The sequence below is a fragment of the Bos taurus genome, chromosome 15 (assembly GCF_002263795.3).
Source record: "Bos taurus isolate L1 Dominette 01449 registration number 42190680 breed Hereford chromosome 15, ARS-UCD2.0, whole genome shotgun sequence".
In the NCBI taxonomy this organism is placed as follows: Eukaryota; Metazoa; Chordata; class Mammalia; order Artiodactyla; family Bovidae; genus Bos; species Bos taurus.
The window spans coordinates 62397126-62420845 of record NC_037342.1 but is presented as its reverse complement, the minus strand read 5'-3'; the positions used below and the strand labels follow the sequence as shown (position 1 = coordinate 62420845).

The following is a 23720-nucleotide window of genomic DNA, read 5'->3' as shown; positions in this document are numbered from 1 at the left end:
TGTAAATTTACACACAAGCATCCTCCCCCTTTTAAAACTGGAGCTTACTACCAGGAGCAATGAAGCAAATGGTGTGATTATACTCAAGTAATCAGGCAGAATAAGATAAACAGAAATCCTTGTGCGAGGAAAACTAATTGCACTTTGGTACAGAAGTACAGATGTAAAGAGGGATCTTAATACTTGTCAAAACTACAGCTGGCTTGTGTGTGATTTTCTCTTGTATTTACAGTAAGCAAATATGGCTATCACCTTGCGTGCTGCCCACGGCACCACTGAGTGATCTTTATTTTATTAAATGCACCAGTAAGCAGCCAGCAAAACAAGGCTTATGGGTTACTGATAATCAGTGAAGCACTAATGAAAAGTATTTCATTTTATTCACCTTATTAATGACTTGAACAAACCACTGAAGAAAACTACATTTCAGAGCACACTCTAGGATCAAACATTAACCCCCACGCCATCCCAAGACACTCATTTCTGTGGCATGTCAGACCTTTATGGAGCTGTTATAAGCTTTGTAACAGTGCTAGGTAAACCGTGAGCTTTGGCCTCTTGTCAGTAGAAACACTTGCTAATTTTTTCTGACAAGGGCACTGGATGGTTTTGTGCAGCTTAATGCAGTTTCTGACTAAACTCAGGGTCATTTGCCACAGATGAAGACATGGAAGACTCTTCAGTGCATCTCTCTGCCTGACTCACCCCATATTTAAAAATCACCATTCCAAAGACATTGATCCCTCAACATTAAGAAGAAGGCAAAGCCACATTTGAACAAATTAGATAAATCTTATTTATGTAACTGCTTCACTAGTACAATATATAGTTTTTTGTGTGTATGTATTTGGATGCTTAATAATGTATTATTGTTAGTTTAAAAAAGGTCAACCTCCATTAGAAATGGCCTCTTCAAAAATATCACTAAAATATCTGACAATTTTTTAAACTTAAGAAAAATGCAAAAACTGTTATTAAGAAGATAGCTTTTACATACAAATTAAAAATATCCCACATGGAGCTTTTTAATAAAATATATTAGAAATAATCACACCATACATTTGCACATTTCTCATTTTAACCTTGCAAGTGTTTGTTCAGCTAACTATTAAATCAGGAGGCTTTACAGAGTGTATCAGTGATTGTCAGGTCCTTCTTATTAACAGAAACTTTACTCATCATCAGAACCACCCACTCATCTGTGGGAAAAAAAATGATCAGTCCAGAGAGTACAGTACAAAAAATTAAAGCTTTTCAATCCTTGAAATGTTTCAATCAAAATAATATTTTTTGAATATAAAATATCATTTATATTATACTAAACCTATAAACTCCTAGTACTTATAAATGATATTCAGATATAACTTATATAGGTAATGTTTAACTTGAGTTGTTTTAAAAGAAAATGTAAATAATAAAGTATTTTATCCAGTTATAAGATACTTAAGTCCTGGAGCTATAAAGTGCAGCATGGTGACTATACAATACCATATCATATACTTAAAAGTTTCCAAAAGAGTAAATCTTAAAATTCTCATTAATAGAGAAAAACAGGTGTAACTATGTGTGGTAATGGATGTTAACTAAAATTATTGTGGTAATTTCTCAGTATATACAGAATATTATGCTCTATATCTAAAACTAATACAGTATTATACATCAATTACAGCTTAATATAAATTTTAGAAAAAGAAAGGGAAATAGTTTAATCTGAATAGTTCTCTATCAAAGCAAACAATAACACGGTAAATGAATAATATACAGAGAGTTAATCTGGGCTGATACCAAACGCACTCTTATGCAATGATCATGAGGTAAATTACTTTACATACTTTGTGTTCATAGTTTATATTTTCTAGCCTTTTAAAAAATATTTGACTATTAGATCGTGCTATTTCATTATTTTTTAGAAAGTTTTATGTCAACTCTTCAAAGCACTGGTGGTTATAAGTATACTTTTTTATTTGATAGACTCTAGAAATTGCCACAGTCCTATGATCACAATCTTACATGATCTTGTAGCAGGCTTCAAATAAGGTATTCAGTCTTTAGACTAAGGTTTCCATGCAAGTTAGCAGTTCCACAATAATAATAGAAATAATTAGTATTTACTCAGAAAAAGGAAACAGGTAAAAATCTATTATTTATCACACTCGATTCTTGCCTGGAAAATCCCATGGACGGAGGAGCCTGGTTGGCTACTGTCCATGGGGTCGCAAAGAGTTGGACACAACTGAGCAACTTCACTTCACTTAAAATATTCAGTTTCGAGCTCAGATAAGAATAACTACTAAACTTATCCTATTTCAACAGTTCTATATAGAAACTTTTATTTAAAAAAAAATCCCCAAATTAACCAAATGACTAAAACATTATTAATAGCTTCAAAAAATAAAAGTAAAAAGCCTGGTTAATTGACCAGTGTTTATACTAGGGTAGTAATACTTTAAAATTTGCTTATAACTCCAGCAACAAAATGAACGAAGTCCAAATATAATAAAAGATGTTCACTTTCTGAAAATGTGATTGACTGGGACTTTTAAACTATAATATTGTATGAATTTTATTTATCATACAGTTAAGCTTTGTAAAGTATAAACCACTATACATAGCTGTTATTATAATTAATATAATATTTATTTCTAATATGGCTAATAAGTATGACTGATTTCATAGCAACTTTAGGTACAAAATGTACCTCTGACTGAGCCATGCCTTAGTACCTGGGTTTGACACTTTTCAAATAGTTACCATGGTTCATAGAGTTAATGTAGCTTGGTGACAAACTGCCATAAAAAACTGGCCAGGAAGGAAAAACATTTAACAGATTTATTATAAAATAAAATACATGTTACATGATGGTAGGTATTTGTCAAGATTCTTCCAGGCAACAAGAACAGGCCCCTTTCACTCTTAAAGGTGTTGCTTACCATGATAATCCTTATATAACGGGTTGGTTTCTTTCTCAGAACCAATAAATGATTCCAGACCAACTACTGTATCTGACAAGTTTGTAACACGAGCAATAACTGCTTTATTCTGTAAAACAAGGAAACAAAACACTCATGTTATATTTAAAATATAGCATCTAGACAGTGTCATTATGCCATCTCAATGACAAATTGTAGAGAACACATACTATCAACATAGAGAAATAAAAGTTAAAGCTACCACGGGCAGGAAACTGGATGAAAAATAAGCCCTTAATTGAAAATTCCAGCCCATCAAGGTATGCTATTCTAATTTGAAGAGCTGAGGGGGTGTGCCTTAGTTTTTGTAGAAAACGTTAAGTACTTTTTCTCTTAAGAGGCAAAGCTACCTTTATTTTCATATGCTATTATTTTTCAAATTATCCACTGTCCATTGAAAAATCTGATAAACACTAGGATTCAGAAGCAGTATACAGTAAGTAGAATATGGAAGACAAGGTCCCACTATCATCTGTCAGCTGGGACCAGGTCCCAGCCCTGTAACAGCTGAGGTCCTCTGTTATCATATTAGAAACATGGGAGGGTCTGCAGCTAGGAGTCTGCAGCATGACTAGCTCTGGAGTCTTCATTCTTTCTTTCCAGATGCTGCTATTTGGCTCTGGGTTAATAATAAAGGCAAAGAAAAGGTGCTAGACGACCAGCACTAGACTAGGAGCCCCCCATTTCTTCCCAACACTATCAGACCTGAACCAAAAGTACTGCTGACAATGTATTATAAAACATAGTGTATATAATGTACATTATGTACACAATGTATATAATGTAATATAAAAATACATCACATTTTAAATATCGATAGTTCTAAAATACCCAGAATTTCAAGGCTATAACAAATTTAACAATTAAAAGTATAACCATTTAATATTCTTCAGGTTTTCTTGAATTATTTTATTTAAAAAAATTCAGTCTGCCTTATAACCCTTGACAGGGTGATAGGTTAGTAAATTATTTTAAAGGTTATAACATCTTAGACAAATGTTTGATCTGGAGACCTAGATAAGTTGAAAAAAATTATTGCTTACAAAATTTTGATAACTTTGAAACTCCTATTTTACACACTGGTAATGTCTACCATTTAAAAACTAATCTTCTGAAGAAGGATGGGAAATGTAAAACAGTAGGGACAACTTACAGTCTGATACTATATCCCTGTAGAAGAAAAGTCCAGATATAATCATACGTTCACTTTCTGAAAATGTGATTGACTATTGAGCTTATGGGTATTCCCCTGTTTCTTAAGTCCTCTTAATAAAGACTGTATAAGAATAAAAAATAAAAGAGGGCTGGTCAATATGACCTGGTTTGAAATACACAGTAATCTGTCACTAAATATTATGCTAAAGTGACTAGTTAACTCACATCTAGGGCAGTACTTTGAAACTCCTCTGTAGGTAGAAATGTATATTATAAAAAGAATATCATAGCCTTTGAATTAGAACTTTTAAAAGGAAGCAGCAAAAATAATTATCCTTAATTGTCTTTAATAGTTTCAATCACAGGGGCACCAAGTATAGAAAAACAAACATCATTTGGAAATGCCTATTTTTTTTCAAGGCAATTTTTCATTCAATGGTGAGAAAATAATCCAGATTGATCCCTTACTTTCAGTTCTATGCCACAGGGGATGGTCCTACTCCAGGAATAACAGGGGTTTCAGAGGCCATAAACACACTCCTCTCAATATTTCTTTAGCCAAAGACCATTATATCAAACTCATCCAGGTTGGGTTTCAGCCAGTTATTCTTCACCCAAACAAAAATGTCTGCCAGACATTCCAACAGCTGGGAGACAGTTCACAATGAGTCAACTTGAAAATGATTCATTGTGCTGAGTACTGAACAATGTTGGGGTGGGGGTGGGGTAAGGCTGAGTTGGTTGTAGAGGGTGAGAACAAGAGGGAGAAGAATAACCATGTGGTTCTCCCATTAAGAAGGATCTTAGATAACAACCAGCAGACTCTTATCATTTCATTTTTAGGATAAACTCAACTGGGAAGAGTACTCCTGTCATGGACCCTCAGATGAACAAGCACTTATAAAGGCTACTGACAATATTTCTTAATCAAAAAGGTCAGATTTCCTTTTATCTATACTAGAAGACTAAGCCTTTGTATCTAAATAGCTGAAGCTAAAATTATAAAAGTCAATTTCTGTTGGAATTCAACTATTAGGATTTCAGTTATATAAACTAGGGCTTTCTTAATGATATGAATAATAGAAATTGTAAGGTTTAAGGATGGATTTAGTCTTCCATGCTAGTAGGATATAAGCAAGGTCCTGCATATTTAAGTGGTCAACTTGACATCTGTTTATTTCAAAGAGGATTTCTTTCCTTACTTTAACCTTAAAATTTACTAAATAAACTACTTCTCCTGTAATATCTGTCTACATTGTAAGTCTTTTAAAGAAATTTTGTGGGGGGTTAAAACAATCAATTGTCTACTTTGCAGAGGAAAACTAATGAATTAATATAAAATATACAGATAGCCTAGATTTTAAAATCTCAGAAACTCATTCATATATTTCATTTATTACGCGTCTAAGTTCCGTAGATTTACATCAGTTAAAAACTACAAATTAAATTCTATCTTAAAAGCTTCTATGAAGTATGAGAACAAGAATAAACTTTTTAATATTACCATAAAATAAGTTACATTTAACAGTGACTTTACTGCTTTCTGCACAGCAATTTTGGAAAACAGTTTATGTAATGTGGCAAACAAGATTAATTGTGAAAGTTCTATAGAATTTGAAAAATGTCTATAAAATAAAAAGCACAAGAAATTACATGAAAATAACATCTAAGTTTCTGAATGAGATAAAACTTAATTATAAACTCATTTCAGTCTTCCAGTTATTTGGAAGAGCATAAAAGATATTTGAGCATGTAAATGTACTTACTTTTCAAAAGTTCAAATAGTGCTGAGCTACTTCTTTACCTCCAAGGCTCACAGGGAGGGTGGTATATTGATGTAATCCTATCTTAAAACTACTCTCCTCAAAAGGTCTTTCAAATCATAGCATGAATACTAAATGGTCTTTTAGATAAAGGTAGGTAAATTTATTTAAAAGAATCTAAAATCAACTGCTTTTAAAAACCCTTAAAAGCATAATAATCACAATTCACTTTAGGAAGAACACATTATGGATAATAAATTGCCTTATTATAACCCGAAACATTCAGACAGCTTTAGCATAATGATTTTAGCAGAGATCTTGAAACTGGAACTTCTATATTCTCATCTTAAAAGATTCTAAGTGTTTTTATGTTATTAGCTAAGATGTGAAACCTTTTTGGTCTATAGTATATGTATATATCTAGAAATGGAGAAGTAAAGGTATTTGTGCATCCATTACTTAGACATAAATTTTGAATAATTTTTGTATTAATTTTGAAGTTAATACAATATAGTTGCCAGTAAGGAACATCTGAAGAAGGATATTTGGAACTCAGAAGTATGAGTAAATTAATTGCTACACTGCATGCATGGCATAATGATATCACCCACATATATACAATGATACTGCCACCCCTCCTACTTGCCCATCTGGACGAGAAAATCTAGGATGACTCAAAAATCTTTCTTACACTAGACAAATCTCCCCTTCAGTCCTGGGTGAAAGTTGTCAGCTCTGGATAGTAGCCAAGACATGACTAGGAGGGAAGCCAGAAGAGAAGAGAGCCAGGGTCCAGGAGTTTTAAGACTTTGCTGGCAATCTCAAATAGCATTGTGTTAAGTTACAAAAAAGGTTCTTAAAACTTTCTGTTGCAATGCAATTTCTTAATTACGGAAATCTAAATTATGTCAAATGATGTTGCAGATAAAAAAGGCACGTCAGAATGCCCAGTTGACTACCTTCTTACTCCAGTTTTAACTTCACAGAAAAACTTCACAGAGTTTTTGTTTTGATTGTTTCTTGTTTGGTTTTATAGAATGTTTCCTATTTGCTTGTATAGAATGGGAACCTCTTTTTATTAGGAATCGCCAAATCCATTAAATGGATTTTAAATAAAGGAAGGTTAGTTTAATGCTCTTTTCCAATTCAAAGCTCATAAAATCAAAATCATGAACTTTGTTTTAAGAAATAAAAATTCAACTACTGCCATCAAAAGCTCCCTTCATTTTCTAATAAAAATACTTGAGATACTTATTCAGAGTAACTAAGTAACAGTCAGACTATATCAAACCCTAAGTGTTTCCCTCCTCACTGGGACCTAATTACCTCAGCAACATAAAAGAGACAGTTTGCACCAATACAAAATATACTTCCAGGAAAGATTTTAACAAGAAAGGTAAAAAGTAATTAACCAATCACTTAATTATCAAGAAGCCTGAAAGGAATAAACCAACTGACATAAAGTATTTATGCAATGCCTCAAATTAGAATAAGTTCTTGGGTTACTCAAATGAGAAAGAGAGAAAGCACACCGTATGAAGGACAGAGCTCCATTCAAGTACGGCACACATCAGGTTTGGGACTACAACAGCACTATTAAGTTAATAGTGAAGTTAAAATAGAAATATTTATGCTACTTTATGTTTCACCCTACCACGTGACATGATGTGTGTGTCTACTGTGGGGAGGGAATCACCACAAGAAAAGCAAGTATTTTACTTAACAGCTCAAGTTATAATAACATATCCTGAAAAACGATATTAGAAACACAATCATACTACAACTCATAACATTTTCTTGGTCATGTAATAAAAAAAAAACAAGCTTGAATGAAAGGATAAACCTAGGGATATTTAATGAGGTATTTGTTTTCCCATGCTTATTAAGTTCTCCATTCAACTGAAATCAAACTTATGAAATAATAAAATCAAAACAGTTACACAGTTTGTAGCTTCTTACATGCCTTCCCTCACCTTCCCCAGACTTGCCACTTACTTCTATGGATTAGATTATTATTTGATTAAAAAAAAATTGAAAGTGGGGAAATAGTCATATTCATAATTATTTTGAGTTTAAGAAAGAATATAATTTTATTAAAAAGTATGCTAATATATAATATTAATATATTAGTAAGGGTATTAAATTAAGCTTTTATAGATTTAATACTGAACTTTACTCAAAGTCACAATTTTAAAATATGGAGGAGCTTTTGTAAATTAAAACATTATAACTGCCAACATTTTTTTGGTTGTACTGTATACCAATATTCATGTAGGGAAATCATAAAACAAACATATTTTGGCTCCTTTTTCTAATGCTTAAAACATGTCCACAAAGTAGCCTACCTCAAGGGCAAAAGAAACTGCTGAGTATCATGCCAAATTTTACTAAGATTAAGCAATGGAGCCATATTTTGTATATTTTCTATGTGATCAAATACTAATATTCTAAATTTTGGTGTGAAATTGCTGGCTTAAAACTGAAGCATTTTTAAAATAACACATGATGTTATTTTCAGAAGTATTATTTACATGTACACTGGTCTCAAATACTACACGCTTTTGCAGAACATTTTTTTACATCAGTTTTATTTTTTAGTATGCTATTATTAAACATTAAAAAACTTATGCATTCTGAAAACCCTTATAAATGGACTGAACAAAACACTGTAATGAATAGCCTGAACAGTTAATGGCACAATACTAAAAATTAATTTTAGTTTTAATAAACTATATATCTAGTTTCATATTATAGAAATTATTCACATGGAAATTTGCTTGTTTTGTTAAATCTTTTATGAGTAACTTCCTATATCAGAAATTTTTTGCTCACTGCTTTACACATGAAACCCTTAAAATGCAATTCGCGGATGTCCAAAAGCTCACACCCTGCCTGGAAAAACAATTGCTGATATCCAAATATCAAACAGAGCCTCCAGCTGATGTGTGGGATGCAGTGGTAGGTTAAAGATACTAAAGTTTAAAATCAGCTTAGAATAATCCCATATTGAGTATAAAATTATAGCCTGTCATCAGGAACAGACTGACAGAGCCAGGTCCAGATGGGAGACTGGCTGGGAAAAAAGCTGAGGCAGGTGGGAAAGTGATGGGAACCTGACGGAAGACAGGACTACTCCCTCTGCTGGCAAGGTTCTCACCTGCTTGAATTTGTAACTAATGACTAGCTTTCCTTTAATTATTTAAGATAAAACCAATAAATTATGTAAGGTGTGTCTTTTTTTTAGTTGGCTGTTTTGTATTTGCACATTTTCAAACTCATGGTATCCTGTCTTTTTCACCAGATTAATTTCCCAGAGATGTAAGGATCCAATGTTTCACCAGGAGGTCCAATTATTTACCTTATAATTTAATTGCAATATAAGCATAAACAAATACAGCACTGCCTTTATAGTCCATCTTTAAAAATTAAAAATGCACTTGATTTATGTTTATTGACATATAAACCTTCTGGAAGGAAAAAAAATTTCTTGGGCTACAGACTTCACAATCTCTTTCTCAGGCACTGCATAATGCCCTGTAATGAAATAATATAGAAATGAACCATATAAATCAACTATACAGGGAACAAGGAAACAGCATGTCACAGCAAAACAGCATAGATGTACAGCGCCAAACCTATCTGATAATCTAATGATCTGAGTTTACAGATATTATGTACTAATATGTTAAGAAATTAAGAACTAATGTTTACACAAAAATTTTGTTAAATTTTACAGAAAAATTATTCAATGTTTGATTTTCAATGTAAGTTAATAGCTGCAGCAAAAACATTTAGTAAAAATCTGTTCTAAGATTTTGGCCTACAACCAGAAGCTCCCAGAACAGGAGGGATCAGCTTTTTCACCCACTGTTCTCATCTGAATCCTGGCTTAAAAGCTATTCCAGCTCCCAGCTTTCCAGAAGGCTCCATCCCAGGAATCCCTGCCTGCCATTTGGTTTGCTGATTTTAATCTCTCAGGACTTTCTTACAGTGGCTCTACTATGCTGAACTGGCACTTGCTTCTAGAAGTGAGTTATTATTAAACCTGTAGGTCAATTGTGGCACTAACAACTCTTTGGAAGCTTTCAGCCACAGTGTACAATTTGCTAGTCTAATTAAATATTAATTCTAAGTGTTACATTTTGTGGCTAAGAGCTTTTATTTTCCATCATCAACCGGGAAGAGAGAGAGGTTACAAGGCTAATTTAATCTCTCCCCCTATCCTCCCCAACATTAAAGATTAACTACATAGGGTGTGAAAACATTATTAAAGAAGCAGGAACTCTTTATATAGTAATAATAATGCAATTAATAGCAAAGGGCTAAAATATAATGTTTAGGATATAATATATGACCTGGTACTTAAACAGCTTTAAATTATAATTCATTACAAGCATGTTTTGTCTCAGTATTAAGAACTAAGTAGCACCCTTCTTTTGAAGACAGTAATCTTTCTTTAAGGGAAGGTATGCATGCAAGTATATAAGTAGGAATAATTCAAGACTTGCATTTTCTTACAGGTATTTTTCAGAAAGCTTGTAACACTAAAGATAAAAAGCTTAGTATTAGTAATTCTATTTGTAAAATAAATACAAAATTAAATAAAGTTATATTTCTTTTCTGTATACAAAAAAAAGTGATGTAGTAGAGTAGACTCTATAATAAAAATAATGTTAAGGACCCTTCCCTTTTTTCCCTTCTACCATGTTCAAGGAGAAAAAATGCAGAGTCCCTTTCCGATTCTGCGCCCAGAACAGTTGTGTCCACGCCTGGACACTGGGCATTATAAAGACTATGCAGTCCAGCAGCCAAAGATTCCATATGCCTGAACAGATGACTCAATCTCCATACTGTGATGAGATATTTCACTATTTCTATCATTGATGTATTTGAAAATTTTGACTCTAAATAATACTTTAATGACCATCACCACTATAAGGTACTATGGTATGAGTTGTTATATGAACCAAAACTTCATAAAGCAATTTTAGGCAAAGCAAAAAAAGTCTTTAAAACCAAAATTATTTTTCATTATATGCCTTATTGAATATGCTTTGGTTAATTATAATGAGAGGTTTCTAAATGTTTTTTTCTTTTGAAGATACGTATGGATCTTACTGAGAATTTTAAGTATGCTGTCCTTATTTAATATGCATATTGATATTAAGACCAAATGGCAGATACATTGCTCCTAATTCTCTATATAGACAGAAACTTATAAGCAATTTGGAGATTATCTGTGTAAAAACTTTCAAATATCCTTGACCAAGAAAGTAAATCAGATATATATGTATAATGAATACAAGCTAAGATTTGATTTAAAATTTAATCAGATACTATATTGTGCAATATAAAATATAAGCTATAAAAATCTGTAAATCCAAGTGTATAGGAGTACAGCTGAAACACAGTTCTGTTATTTGTTATTGTAAAAAAAATAACAGACTCTGCTTACAACCCAACCAAACTTGTATGAAGCTACAAAATTTTCAAAGACTGGAATTTGACACATATGATGTAAAATTAAAATGATTTTAACATGATTCATTTCACTTTTAAAAATTATTTCTATTTAAACTTTTAAAAATATTTATTTCTTACAAACTATATCAGATCAGTTGAGAAGGTCTAGAAAAATAAAGGCAGATTCTTAGTTGAGAGTATGAAAATTTGTTACCCAGAAAATCTGACTTTATCCTTTAGTAATTGATAGTCATGATCAAGAGATTAAATCTGTAATTTTCATCCTTAATATTTGTTATGCCTTTCTATTATGATGCTCATAGCAACAATTACATAAAAATATTTTCAAAATGTTATATTTTTAAACTCACAAGAGTCTGTTATTCCTTTACCATACAATTATTCTTAGTTTGTTTTAAGAATAAAAGATTTCACACTGAGAGAAATTCACAAGGTTACTGGAGTTCACATTTCATAATCCCGTATTAGTAGTTAGTTCCAAAGTTGTCCATTGCTTGACTTAGAGTTTAGTTGCTAAAATACTCAGCATGAACACAAAAGTTTATGGATGTGAAAATGTCTGTTCTGAATTTCTCTACACTGCAACATACTGGATGATTCACTTCAGTGAGTTCAAAGTTTTTAATATATCAATATTAAAGAAGATATATTTGAAATTATATCAGTTAAAATAACACACTAAATAAAACTCCACTCAATTTTTAAGAGATATATAAAAAGGGCCTTGCTTCCTGCTTTTCTTCAGAAAATGAATTTTCCTCAAGCAAACTAATGTCAGTGATAGGTTTCTGCAGTGACATAGCTGGAGGTGGGGTAGGGGGAGGGAAATTCCACAGATCAAACTGCTGGAAAATAGTGGCTATATGATAGAAACTGAATAGTCTATTATTGACCAAGTGCCAATGATGACCAATAAAAATATATTACAGGCCAGTTTCAAACCTGAAATCTGCTCTGAATAAATGAAGGTTTAAGTAGTTTACCAACTAATGATCAATAGCAAATACATTAAATACTTGCAATACTAAGAATTATGGCAGAATGAGAAAATCTTACTTCATATTTTATCATTAGTAATGTCAAGGAAGTTTCCATTCCTGCATTATTATAGTTAAGGAGAAATTTATTGGGTTGTTTATATTTAAAAATTCCTTGGAAGTGTAGATTGTGACAGCTTGAACAGATTAGCAGTGATGAAAAGTAAATTTTCTTTTTGAAAGGAAAGCTGTGAGAAAGGTATAGAAAAATAACCTTTCCTATTTTAATTACAACTGTAAGTGCTTTGATATTTATTTCCTGACAGTTTCAGGTAAAAGTAATTTCAATCAATAAAAAACATAACTCAAGAACAACCTGTCACAGATTGTGAAAATAAAATGCATAAGCTAGGGGAAATTTATTTTCTTTTCACATCATCAGTATAGTCATAATAAGGCATGAACCTAAGTTTCTATCTCCGAAAAGAATAAATGTTATTGGTCACCATTTTTCTTAAGCAGAACTGTCACTGGGAAATAAAAATAATATTAATTTAAAAGGCACAAAATATTTGTATAATTTGGAAATGGATAACAAATTTCGCTACTAGTAAGCCAGTTCTCATTTATAATAAGACCAGAAAACCTTACAGTTCTGTATCTTGCCAGATATGGAAATCAAACAGTATTCTACTGTAACAGCTTCAAAGTTATCACTGTGTTAAAAAAAAAAAAAAAACCTCATTAAAAAATTTCGAATGGTGTACAAACATTTGTGTTTCTACCAGTAAATGGGGAAAAAAAAAACAGCAGAATGTTCAATGTAGCTGAAATATAACAACCTATAATATGGAAATTTATACTTAAGTTTGTCAAAGATGAAATAATATTCTCTTACTTAAGATAACAGGAAGGAAGAGTTTCAAGGTAGGGTTTTAATTACTTCTCTTAGATGTAACCTTTCCTCTTTCTTTTTCAATCCACGACAACCTTCACTCGACAACAGAGTTTTGAACAGTTGAGTTGTGAGAATGTGAGCAGCTGCTGTTATTATAACTAAAGGTCTGTCTACGGCTTGAGTCTGAGAGACCACATGTTCGGCTGTCCTCTCATCTCGCCATCCTCACCAATTAACTATTTACATGGAGGGCTGTACACATGCTCTTGGGGGCTCTTTAACAGGCTTCTTGGCGAGTGGAACAACTACACAGCAGGGATCTGGGAACTGGGTAATGCTGGAATATAGGGGAGCCGTCCGTAGTTTCCCTCCTTCTAATGACACTTTACTCCACAGTCCAGCATATAACAAAGTCTGTGTTTAACTTGGCCATTTTCACATACATTTTTAATAAAGTGTCTTTGGGTAGATAATAAAACTGTATTCTAGCAAGACACAATATGAATAATAACACCACTTACAGGGAAAACTGTTTGGGACTATACATGTATATATATTTTAAGTCAATCATACTATATTTGATGAATAATTTTAGTGTTTTCACCTAACAGATATTTAGAATTTATTTTTACGCATTTGTTTCAATGTATGCTTGTTATTTCCTGTGCTGTGATGAAAATAATCTTTAACCCAAAGGAAAGAGACTATATCAAGGTCAAAGTTGTGAGGCTGAACACAAAATAGTTCAAATACAATTCTTTTTCACTCTACTTGCAAAAGTCTTATTATAACAATGTTAAAATCAGTTTTGAATCTGTGTCATTATTTTCCCTATTTTAACTTTTTCCCCTCTTTGTAATTTCCTTAACTATGTGTTCCTTCTCGACAATGAAATTAAACACGGGAAGCATGCCAGAAGTACAATAAAGGGTAACTAATCATTACTGTACAAGTCTGACAGAATGCTAATAACCAAAGTAAGAACACTGATTGGCTGTTTTTCCAGTCTAAGAGGAATAGATATTTTATGTATTTTTAATCTAGTGTTACTTAATGTAACATATTCAAATAAAGGTGTCACAATTCTATTACCTATAGGTGTTTAATTATATGACACTATTTCCAAGGATATCAAACTGCATTTCTATTTCTTGCAAAAATCCACTTTACTGTCAAATATCCAGCTCAAGCATCCAAAACACATACATATACGAGTCGTCTGCTCCATCCATCCTATCTTTCACATTGAAAAAAATTCCAGGAGGATGGGACCTTGCTTGTTTTATTCACTACTGTATCCCCATGGATGCCTAGAATAGTACCTGCAATAAATATTTGTTGACTGAATAAGCTAAATTATTCAATCACCATTTAAAGTTTGACTTATTAGAGTCTTCAGGGGTGGCACTGGTCATAATTGAGAGGAAGCTACTGTATGATGTTAAAAAGAGTCATGTTACAACAAGGGGATGTTACTAAGACTTCAATGGCCGTTTGACTTCAGCCATGCTTTCTAACCTGTCTTGCCTGTGAGAAGATCTTGTCTATGTCATTCATGAAAAGAGGCAGAAAGCTGAAGACATCTGTTGCTTTGATGCACTTACATACCTTAGTTTTCGAATCCGATCTCTGTTCAAATTCTCAAGTTTGGAGGTCTGTTTAAGTAACAATAGTGAAGGTGACAGTCGTTAACATATAATGAGTGCCTTCCAAGTGCCAGCACTGGGTCAGTCCACGTTATTGCTAGTGTTCCGAATTTTTGAAAAGAAGAAGCTGAGGCTGAGAAAGTTAGACTTGACTAAACCATGCAACTAATTGGGTCTGTCCCTCTCCAAAGCCCAGGTTCTTTCTATCACTGAATGCTACTTTGTGCACAGTTTGCTTCTTAATTTTGGCCCTATTTAGTACTTCATTAGTACCAAGCAGAATAGCAGGGTAGTTGAGTGTGGTAATTGAAGGGGGACCTGCTTAGATCTAAATCTTGCCATTCTACTACTTGTATGATCTTGGGAAAGTCACTGAAATTTTCAGTCTCTTGTTTCTTATCTATAAAATGGAAATAATGACAGTACCAATAATATAGGACTAAATGATGATGATATATAAGGATTAAATGAGTTAATATTTGAAAAGATCTCAGGACTGCAACTGGCCTACAGAAACCAGTGTAAGTTCTTATTAAACAAACGCACAGCTTCCTGATTCTGTATATGCATATGTCTTAATTAGCTTTGTAAGTACTTTTTATTCTCTTAGCCTAAACATTGTGATTTTCCTTGCCAGTCTTTAAGAGTTAAGACTTTTATATGCTATTTATTGCATATCATGACTGGTTTTAGCAAACTGTTAAGTTTTATATTTTCTCCTATGTATTTGGATTAAAAAAATGGTCAGGTGTCATGCTCAAAGAACAAGGAATTTTTTTTTATAACTCCAGTGGTATTACGACTACAAGACTACTATATGATAGCTAGGCAAAACTGTTCAGGGAAGAGACTGGTGTATTTATCACCAAAGTCTGACCATATTTCCTATTTCTACTTCAAAATAGTCTCTTAATTGGTATTTTAAAATGCATAATTTAAATTATATCTTTTTCAGTAACATAAGAAGTTAAAAACATCTATAAAATACCAAAGTTCAAACACTGGTTAATGTTCAGACATCCAGTTCACCTTATCATCTCAACCACTGTTTAATCAGTGGTGAATACTGGATGATCTAAGGTCTTATAATATTACTCCTCCTCCCTTAGACAGAGGCTTAGAGGAATCACTGTCACAAACATTCACAACAGGTTTGGAATCTCTTCTCGAAAAAGCAAGAATGATCACTACCAAAAATGGCTTAAAATTTTTTTTTTCTTTTTCTTCTTTATTGCATAGGCACCCTTGGAATAAATTTTAAAATCACATATATACATATATTTGTTTCATAATTGTTTTGGTTCTTAAATTTAAGTCTGTGATTCATTCTGAATTATTTTGTGTGTATGACATGAGGTAAGGGTCCAAAGTTCATTCTTTTGTCTATAGCTATCAAGTGGTCTTGCCAGTTGTTCAAAAGCTGTTCTCTTCCTGTTGAATGGTCTTGGCGCCCTTGTTGAAAACTGGTTGAGCATAGATGCCTGGGTCTATTTCTAAACTCTCAATTCTATTCTGTTAATTTATATGTCTATTCTTATTCAAGCACTAGACTTCTTATAGACCTCCAAATTTCAACTATATCTGTTATATTTCTGTTAATTTAACTAAATGTAAAGTTCTCATGGACCTCTGGAGTGTCACCAAGTATATAGTCCTTGTTTCTTTGACTTGCTTGAATATGTCATTTAAGTTCAGATCTCAGTTGTAAAACAGGGATAATGCTTAACATATCCAAGGACAGGAGCCTAGCTTAGGTGAACCCTTATTTTCCTATGATTCTAGAATCTGATTTTCTGGGTTCTAATTATAGTTTTTCAAGTATTTAACTTTGATCTAATTTCTTAATTTCTCTTTACTTCAGTTTCCTTATAAGTAAAATGGAGACAATAATAGCATTTACTTAAAAATTCCATAAGAATTGTTAGGTACTGACCTAAAGCGCTTGCTGGTTACTCTCATTGTTATAATTGCTGTGTCTTAGAGAAGTAAAACAAACCTCAAAACTTCTCTGCTATAGTTTACTCCAAATCAAAATGTTTTATTATGTTCATCAGAAAAGATTTAGTGATTTCAGTGATTTAGTTATTTTGACTTTCACATTCCCTTCATTACAGCAGATATTTCAGTTATTTCTAGTATCATGTTGCAGTTTATATTTATACACACACATAGTGTATATGTGTATACTGCACACGCATACACACACACTCACTGTAGAAATACTTCCAAACTTGCCATTTGAATACTCTTAGGAAAAGAACTTTTTTGAACCGATGAAGAAATCTTACAAAGACCCTTCTTTCCCTGGGGAGATCGGTTTCTTTTTCTGAGAGTATAGCTTCAGAATAATTTATACACACACACACATATCTGAACAAGAGGCAAGAAAGGGACCACTCTTATGCAGATCAGCTTCTTTCGTCCCCATTTTTTTTACTATGGTAAAATATATATAATGTAAAATTTACCATTTTAACCATTTTAAAGTGTATAGTTAAGTGGTATTAAATACATTCATAATGTGTTACCATCACCACCAGCTATCTCCAGAACTCTTTCCATTTTCTAAAACTGAAACTCTATACCCATTAAACAATAAGTCCTCATCCTCTCCTGCCGTCAGCTCCTGGCAACCACCATTCTAATTTCTGTCTCCATAATTTTGACCACTCTAAGTACGTCATATAAATGGATTCACAGTATTTATCTTTCAGTGACTGATTTATTTCACTTAACAAAATGTCCTCAAGATTTACTCCTGTTGTAACACACATCAGAATCTCCTTCCTTTTTAGGGTTGAATAATAACCTGTTGTATGGATACGCCACATTTTGCTTATCTATTCAGCTGTCAGTGAATAGTCAGGCTGCTTCTATATTTTAGGTCTTGTGAATAATGCTGCTGATACATAGGTGTAAAAATATCTCTTCAAGATCTATATTCAGATTGGTTTTATGATCAATGAAAAGATACTGCAGCAAAATTAACCTCATGTCACAATGATATTAGCAAGTTTACAATAAATTCAAGAAAAATTATAATAAAATTAGTAAAGATGAAGTTACCATATACTCACTGTATATTAAAACCATAGATACTAAAGAACTGAATAATCTTAAAAGATATCTTGCTGCTTTGGCATTTTAAGCATCTAAAATCTCTTTTACACAAACGGCACGTGAAAATAATTTATAAAGCATTTATATACTGCTCTTTAACAATGACCCATGAGTTGGGAGAAAGCAGTTTTGGGCAATTCTTACCTGGATAAGGTGTGTTGGCATTGTAATGATACAAGCTGAAAGAGAGGTTCGCAGAAGCCCACGGAGTATATAGAGGAACTTCGTGAGGCTGTGACTCGTGTCACAGTTTTCTGTACAGCAAATATCATCTCCCCACAAAGGTGAACCAAGATTCTGGATTCCTATTCTTAAAATGTTTTTCTGTTTTTTCTAAGGGAAAGTGAGAGAGAAGTAAACACATTAAGTTTTAGTAAATGACAGGATACCTCTTTTACTTTTATCTGCCAGTTCTTATTTTTATTCAAAACAGATCTGAGAGATAATGTCAACAGATGTGGGAAAAAACTTCATGTAGTATCAATAATAAGGCAATATAAAGGAGATCTTTCAGATTATGATACTATAAAAAATAGCAGAACTATTTTTTTCTTGTGCTTTTTCCTTTTGAAAAATTGAGTATCACAGGCCTTAAACCTTTAATTGTTTCTAAATTTTAACAGTGACTACTCTAAGAATTATGTTTGAGGCAATTAAAGTAATACATAACAAATCACAGATAAAAATAAGGAGAATCTAAACTAGAATTTGCACAAGCCATTCTTAGTATTATAAAATTCTGTTTTACAACAAACTACAGAGTGCTCACTATTTCTCAGATGAATTCTATCACGTTAATTGCTTACTATTCTGTTTGGAAAAAGTTTAAAAATGTATTTTTTGGTGTTTAACATTTTGTACTTGCCTCAATTTTTTCTTCTTGAAGCTACTTTTATGATAATTTGACACTTTTCACAAAACAGGTGAACATTTAGAACTTGAGCCCATTGACATTAAGGTGAGAATAACAGTTAATGATATTTCTTGGGAAAAGAGCATTGAAAAACCATTAAGTAAAACCTAATTTGAATGTCAATAAATGTCTGCCAGCAGATATGTTTATAATAAATCTTACTGTTTGGGTTATTCTAACCAGACAAATGTTTTGCAAATGCTTTCCTCAGCAATTCAGCAAAATTTCCAGGCAAAGGAAGGAGCTATTAGCAAAACCTGGCACATTGAAATAACTGGAAAATCATTACAATTCTAACAGGAAAAATAAGATTTATTTTTCTAAAGCAAAGATTTGGAACATGCCTCTTTAGAACCGATTTCTGATGAAACAAGATCCTAAACATGCTATTGCTATAAAATGCCATTAATAAAATTTATGAAAGTGATTTTGTGTATTCCTTTTCAAGGATGATTTATTGATAAAAGCAAGTAGGGAAAATGAATAAAACATTGAAATGTTACAAGAGGAAAAACTAAGAAGACAGTAGTTAGTAAGATAGGTAAAACAGAGGCTTTTAAATATGCACTGTATAGCTATGCATGATTTTGGACAAAACACTTACGTTACTTAGGTCCTAGTTTTCTCATCTCTAAAAAAAAAAAAGGATAGAACAGAAGATTTCTCTATGAGCCTATGCATGCCTGCGTGTGTGCTTAGCTCTGTCTGACTCTTTGCGACCCCATGGACTGTAGCCTACCAGCCTCCTCTGTCTTGGGATTCTCCAGGCAAAAATACAGGAGTGGGAGGCCATTTCCTCCTCCAGGGGATCGTCCCAACCCAGGGTTCGAATCCAAGTCTCTCGTGTCTCCTACACTGGCAGGCAGATTCTTTACCACTGAGCAACCTCAGAAGCCCCTATGAGACTATATAATTCCTCAAATATATAAAGTGACACAACAGCCTGTATAAAACTATGAGAATGAAATTTAAAACGGAAGAATTTAGTCTAAGCACATTTGAGAAAAACTTTTTGACTTCAAGGACCTACGGCACAATGACAATATCAAGGCTGTTGGGTCAGTTTCCTTTCTGCTTGCCTTGAGGGTTATGACGACAATATGATACCCTAGGTTGTGATCCTCAACAGTCCATAAAAAATGCTTTCTTTGTGTTTCTGTATTGAATAAAATAATGTAGTATATGTTAGAAGTATAAATAAATTTCTGATGAGTTCCTGTGAAGTATCTGTGAAATATAACAGGTTATTCATTTTTCTGTATTACTTAGAAACTCAGAATTCAAACAAAATGGCAAGAGTAAGGTTCATATTCTCATCCCCAAACTTGCTATCTCATGATCTATAGCATAAGTTAGACACCTAAAAGAATGAGCAACCTGGAAAAAAAATTCCCAAACAAAATCTAGATATTAGAATGAAATCTGATGGTAAAAGGAGAGCAGCATCATACTGTGTACCCTGTCAACATTTCAGAAAGGTCAGCGGTATTTTAACCCACAGTCATCATTACCTACTACTGTTGTATCAAAAAGTTTATACAAGTTTATAACAAAATTGCTGTCAGGTGCAGGATCAGGACAACCACAGTTTAGTGACTTTGACAGTTACACTGATATACACGTATAGGAAGAATGAAAAGATTAAGCCAGAGAATGAATGAGTGATAGATAAAGTGAAGCAGGTACATAGCACATTAGAACATAATTGAGCATAATACTTAGCAGAGATAATACATTTATAGTTTTAAAAATATGACAGTATTGTAAAAACAAAGGCTGAGTTACAAATTTCCTGTGTTGTTTGGAACATATAATTCCTTGCTATACCATATAATAATGGGGCATACTGTGAGCATAATAAAATTAAAAAAATAAACTTTTGCTGACAGCTGAACAATAAATAAACTTATTCCTTTGAGAAGATCTAAAATAGTTAATCTGATACTCTAAATAAAAATCAATGTTCAAATTTCACTTGTTGTATTATTTCTTAGATATCTGAAAATGAAAAATAAAATTATGACAGCAATTTGTAAATGTTCCCACTCCAAATATCTTTACAGATAAGCTACAATACTTTACTTACTACCAGTATTAATTATACAGTAGTATATAATATTCTGCTTCTTAGAGTCCATTTGTTGACTCCCAACTAGTTTATTTGAAAATGCTGTGACAGAGAAAGTAAGATGAAAATATCCTTTTAAAAAGTAGGATTTACTTCAGTGTCAGGATATTATTTTGACTCAGGAATAATATTTTTTGAAGTAGTGCCTGATAGATGTATTTTTGTGGCTTCTGGAAGTCATCTAAAGTTTCTGAGACAGATAAACAGACCAGGTAATTTAGCAAATGATGTAATCCATAATTCAAAAATATACAAATTCACTAACTATATTTTAGTTCCAATAAAACAGGAAATATATTTATAATAACTTATTGGCATATTTAATTAAAATTATTTTTTAGCATTCCTGGTACTCACCATAAAAATGTATTTCTCAACCCTGTTTAATCTTTATGAAAGTTACAGAGTTTGTTGTCTATTAATGTTCATAAAATATCATTTACTTAAAATGGTGTTAATTCATATTCAAAGAAACAAGTAAGAAAAGCTTTCCATTCCATCCTAATAATAGCTTACTTTTAAGGGTTTTTTGGATGTGTGTGTGTGTACATACTTATATATCTAAGTATGAGGGTATTTATTGCCTTTGCTTTTTTTGCATTCTATAAAATTTCCTGCTCTTAGAAGATGTGTCATCCTACAAGAGCAGCAGCTCTGCACAATGTACCACAGGAACTGTTATGACATGCCTGTTTCCATAGTTACCAGAGCGCGTGGGGAGAGGTGTCTGTCAGGGACCAATTTACCTCTCCAGACGGGCACTGCCACCAAAGAGAAGACATGGAGCCCATAAATCTTAGCTAGACCAAAAATGGAGCAACAACGACCAAAATAAAACTGTACTAAACACCAAGGGCTGTCACAAAAACTGTAACATTCATGAAAGACCATCTATAAATGAATGTGTGCCTCACCATACACACATAAATGTTTTCAACCTGCTATTAAACTGATGATCAAAACAGATTCTAAAAGTATTTCTTTTGCCATGGACAATGTGTTAAATATAGCAATAAAGCTAAAGAATATTTAAAAATCTATGATACGAATTAAGAGCAAGTGTGGTTAATAATGCCAAAAATAAGACTTGTGGCTTTTTTGTCTTCTTCAACAAAAATAATGGTGCTCTGGAAATAATTCTGCTAAAATAATATAAATGAAATGCAAATCTTTTAGCAGCAATAGCAATTAAAATCACTGAGGAAGAATTGTGAAAGGCATGATATCTAGAAATAAAATTTCCCTCATTTTGTTCAAGTTAAACTAACTGGAACATTTTTAATGGTAGGAATCCAGAGGAAATTTTAAAAAATAGAGCTACAGAGAAATAGTTAAGATATAAAATATTTTAATGTAGCAAATAAAAAATGCATATTTTATGCAATGAGACAACTCAAAGCATAATATAATAAATAAAATCTTGAACCTCGTAATTCAAAATTAAGGCCTGAGTGACATAACTGTAAAAAATTAAGATAGAAAAATACAAGTCCTGCAAATTTAACAGTAATTTTCAAGCTATGTTATTTATTAATTTCAGGCACTACAAATACATATTTAAAAGTAATTCATGTTGACAATGCATATGAACATTTTCTGTGTATCCACTGAGAACTTAGCAAAAATTCAAAGCACACATTTATAGTCAAACTAAGGCTGCATGTATTCTGCTTATTTACATGCTCTGTGTTTAGAAACAGCTTGCTCACTGTTGATTATTCTAAGCCCTTCTGGTTCTAGCCCTAGAGAGTTTAAAAACAACATTACATACATGATTATAAAAAGGTTTTGAAGTTTCTCAATACCTGGGGATTGGATCCATCAAATCCTTCCTTATAAATAATGTTCTGGATAAACTGTAGCAGCTTCATGTAGCCAGGGGTCAAAGAACTGTTGATAAGAAGTGGTTCAAATACATAAATGGGCTTATTACACAGCAAATACAAATTGTAAGCTACAACATTAAATGATTAATTAAAAGATACACATTTATGAGATTATACTTAAATATCAGATAAGCCAAAATAATATAAATAATTCTAAAATAAAAAGTCAGTATATGCATGGAATAAATTGCATTACTCTATATTAACTAACTCAATGCTCTTGACATCATGGGAAGATAAAAATCTGTGGAGACTGAGATGACTTAATTTTATGTCAGGCTTAGTTACCACCAAGAAAATTAATGATTTAATGAAGCAACCTAAAAGATGAAGCCACTATAGCTTTTCAGGAGTAATCATGGATAATTAACACATAGTTAATGAACTGCTATGCCAAGTACACCTGAATCAACATCCTGATCACCTGAGTTTATCTTCCATCAAAGTTTTAATATTCTTAGAACAAAATTGCAAAAATAATACTAATTCAAAAACAATGTTTTAAGACAAAGAAGACAAGTGGATATAAACTCCACTTTTGTTTTTAAAAAGACAACGAAAATATAAAAATTTAAGAGGATAAACTATTTCCTATATGAATAGTAGCATTAATGTTACTATTTAAAAATATTTTACAAGTGCTATGAAACATAACAAAAATTTAATAAGAGTTAAGAAAATCTGCTTAAATACTAACTGAATTTAAGATTCTTCATGATGGACAACTTGTGTGCTATGTCTGATAAAATGAGATGATGATGAAATTCTATGCTATGCTATG

At 32.3% G+C, this 23720-nt stretch overlaps 1 protein-coding gene across 3 annotated transcripts in view; it reads right to left on the bottom strand.

Moving 5' to 3' along the window:
• The window catches only part of ELP4 (elongator acetyltransferase complex subunit 4), a 257443-nt gene that overhangs the window by 133108 nt on the left and 100615 nt on the right, over positions 1-23720 (bottom strand). For all 3 annotated transcript variants that reach the window (NM_001038684.2, XM_059874954.1, XM_010812747.4), the window contains exons 6-8: positions 22859-22943; positions 18157-18345; positions 2931-3039 (exon numbers count right to left, since the gene is read on the bottom strand). In NM_001038684.2, coding sequence (NP_001033773.1) covers positions 2931-3039; positions 18157-18345; positions 22859-22943 — 383 coding nt within the window. The remainder of the gene's footprint in view (positions 1-2930; positions 3040-18156; positions 18346-22858; positions 22944-23720) is intronic.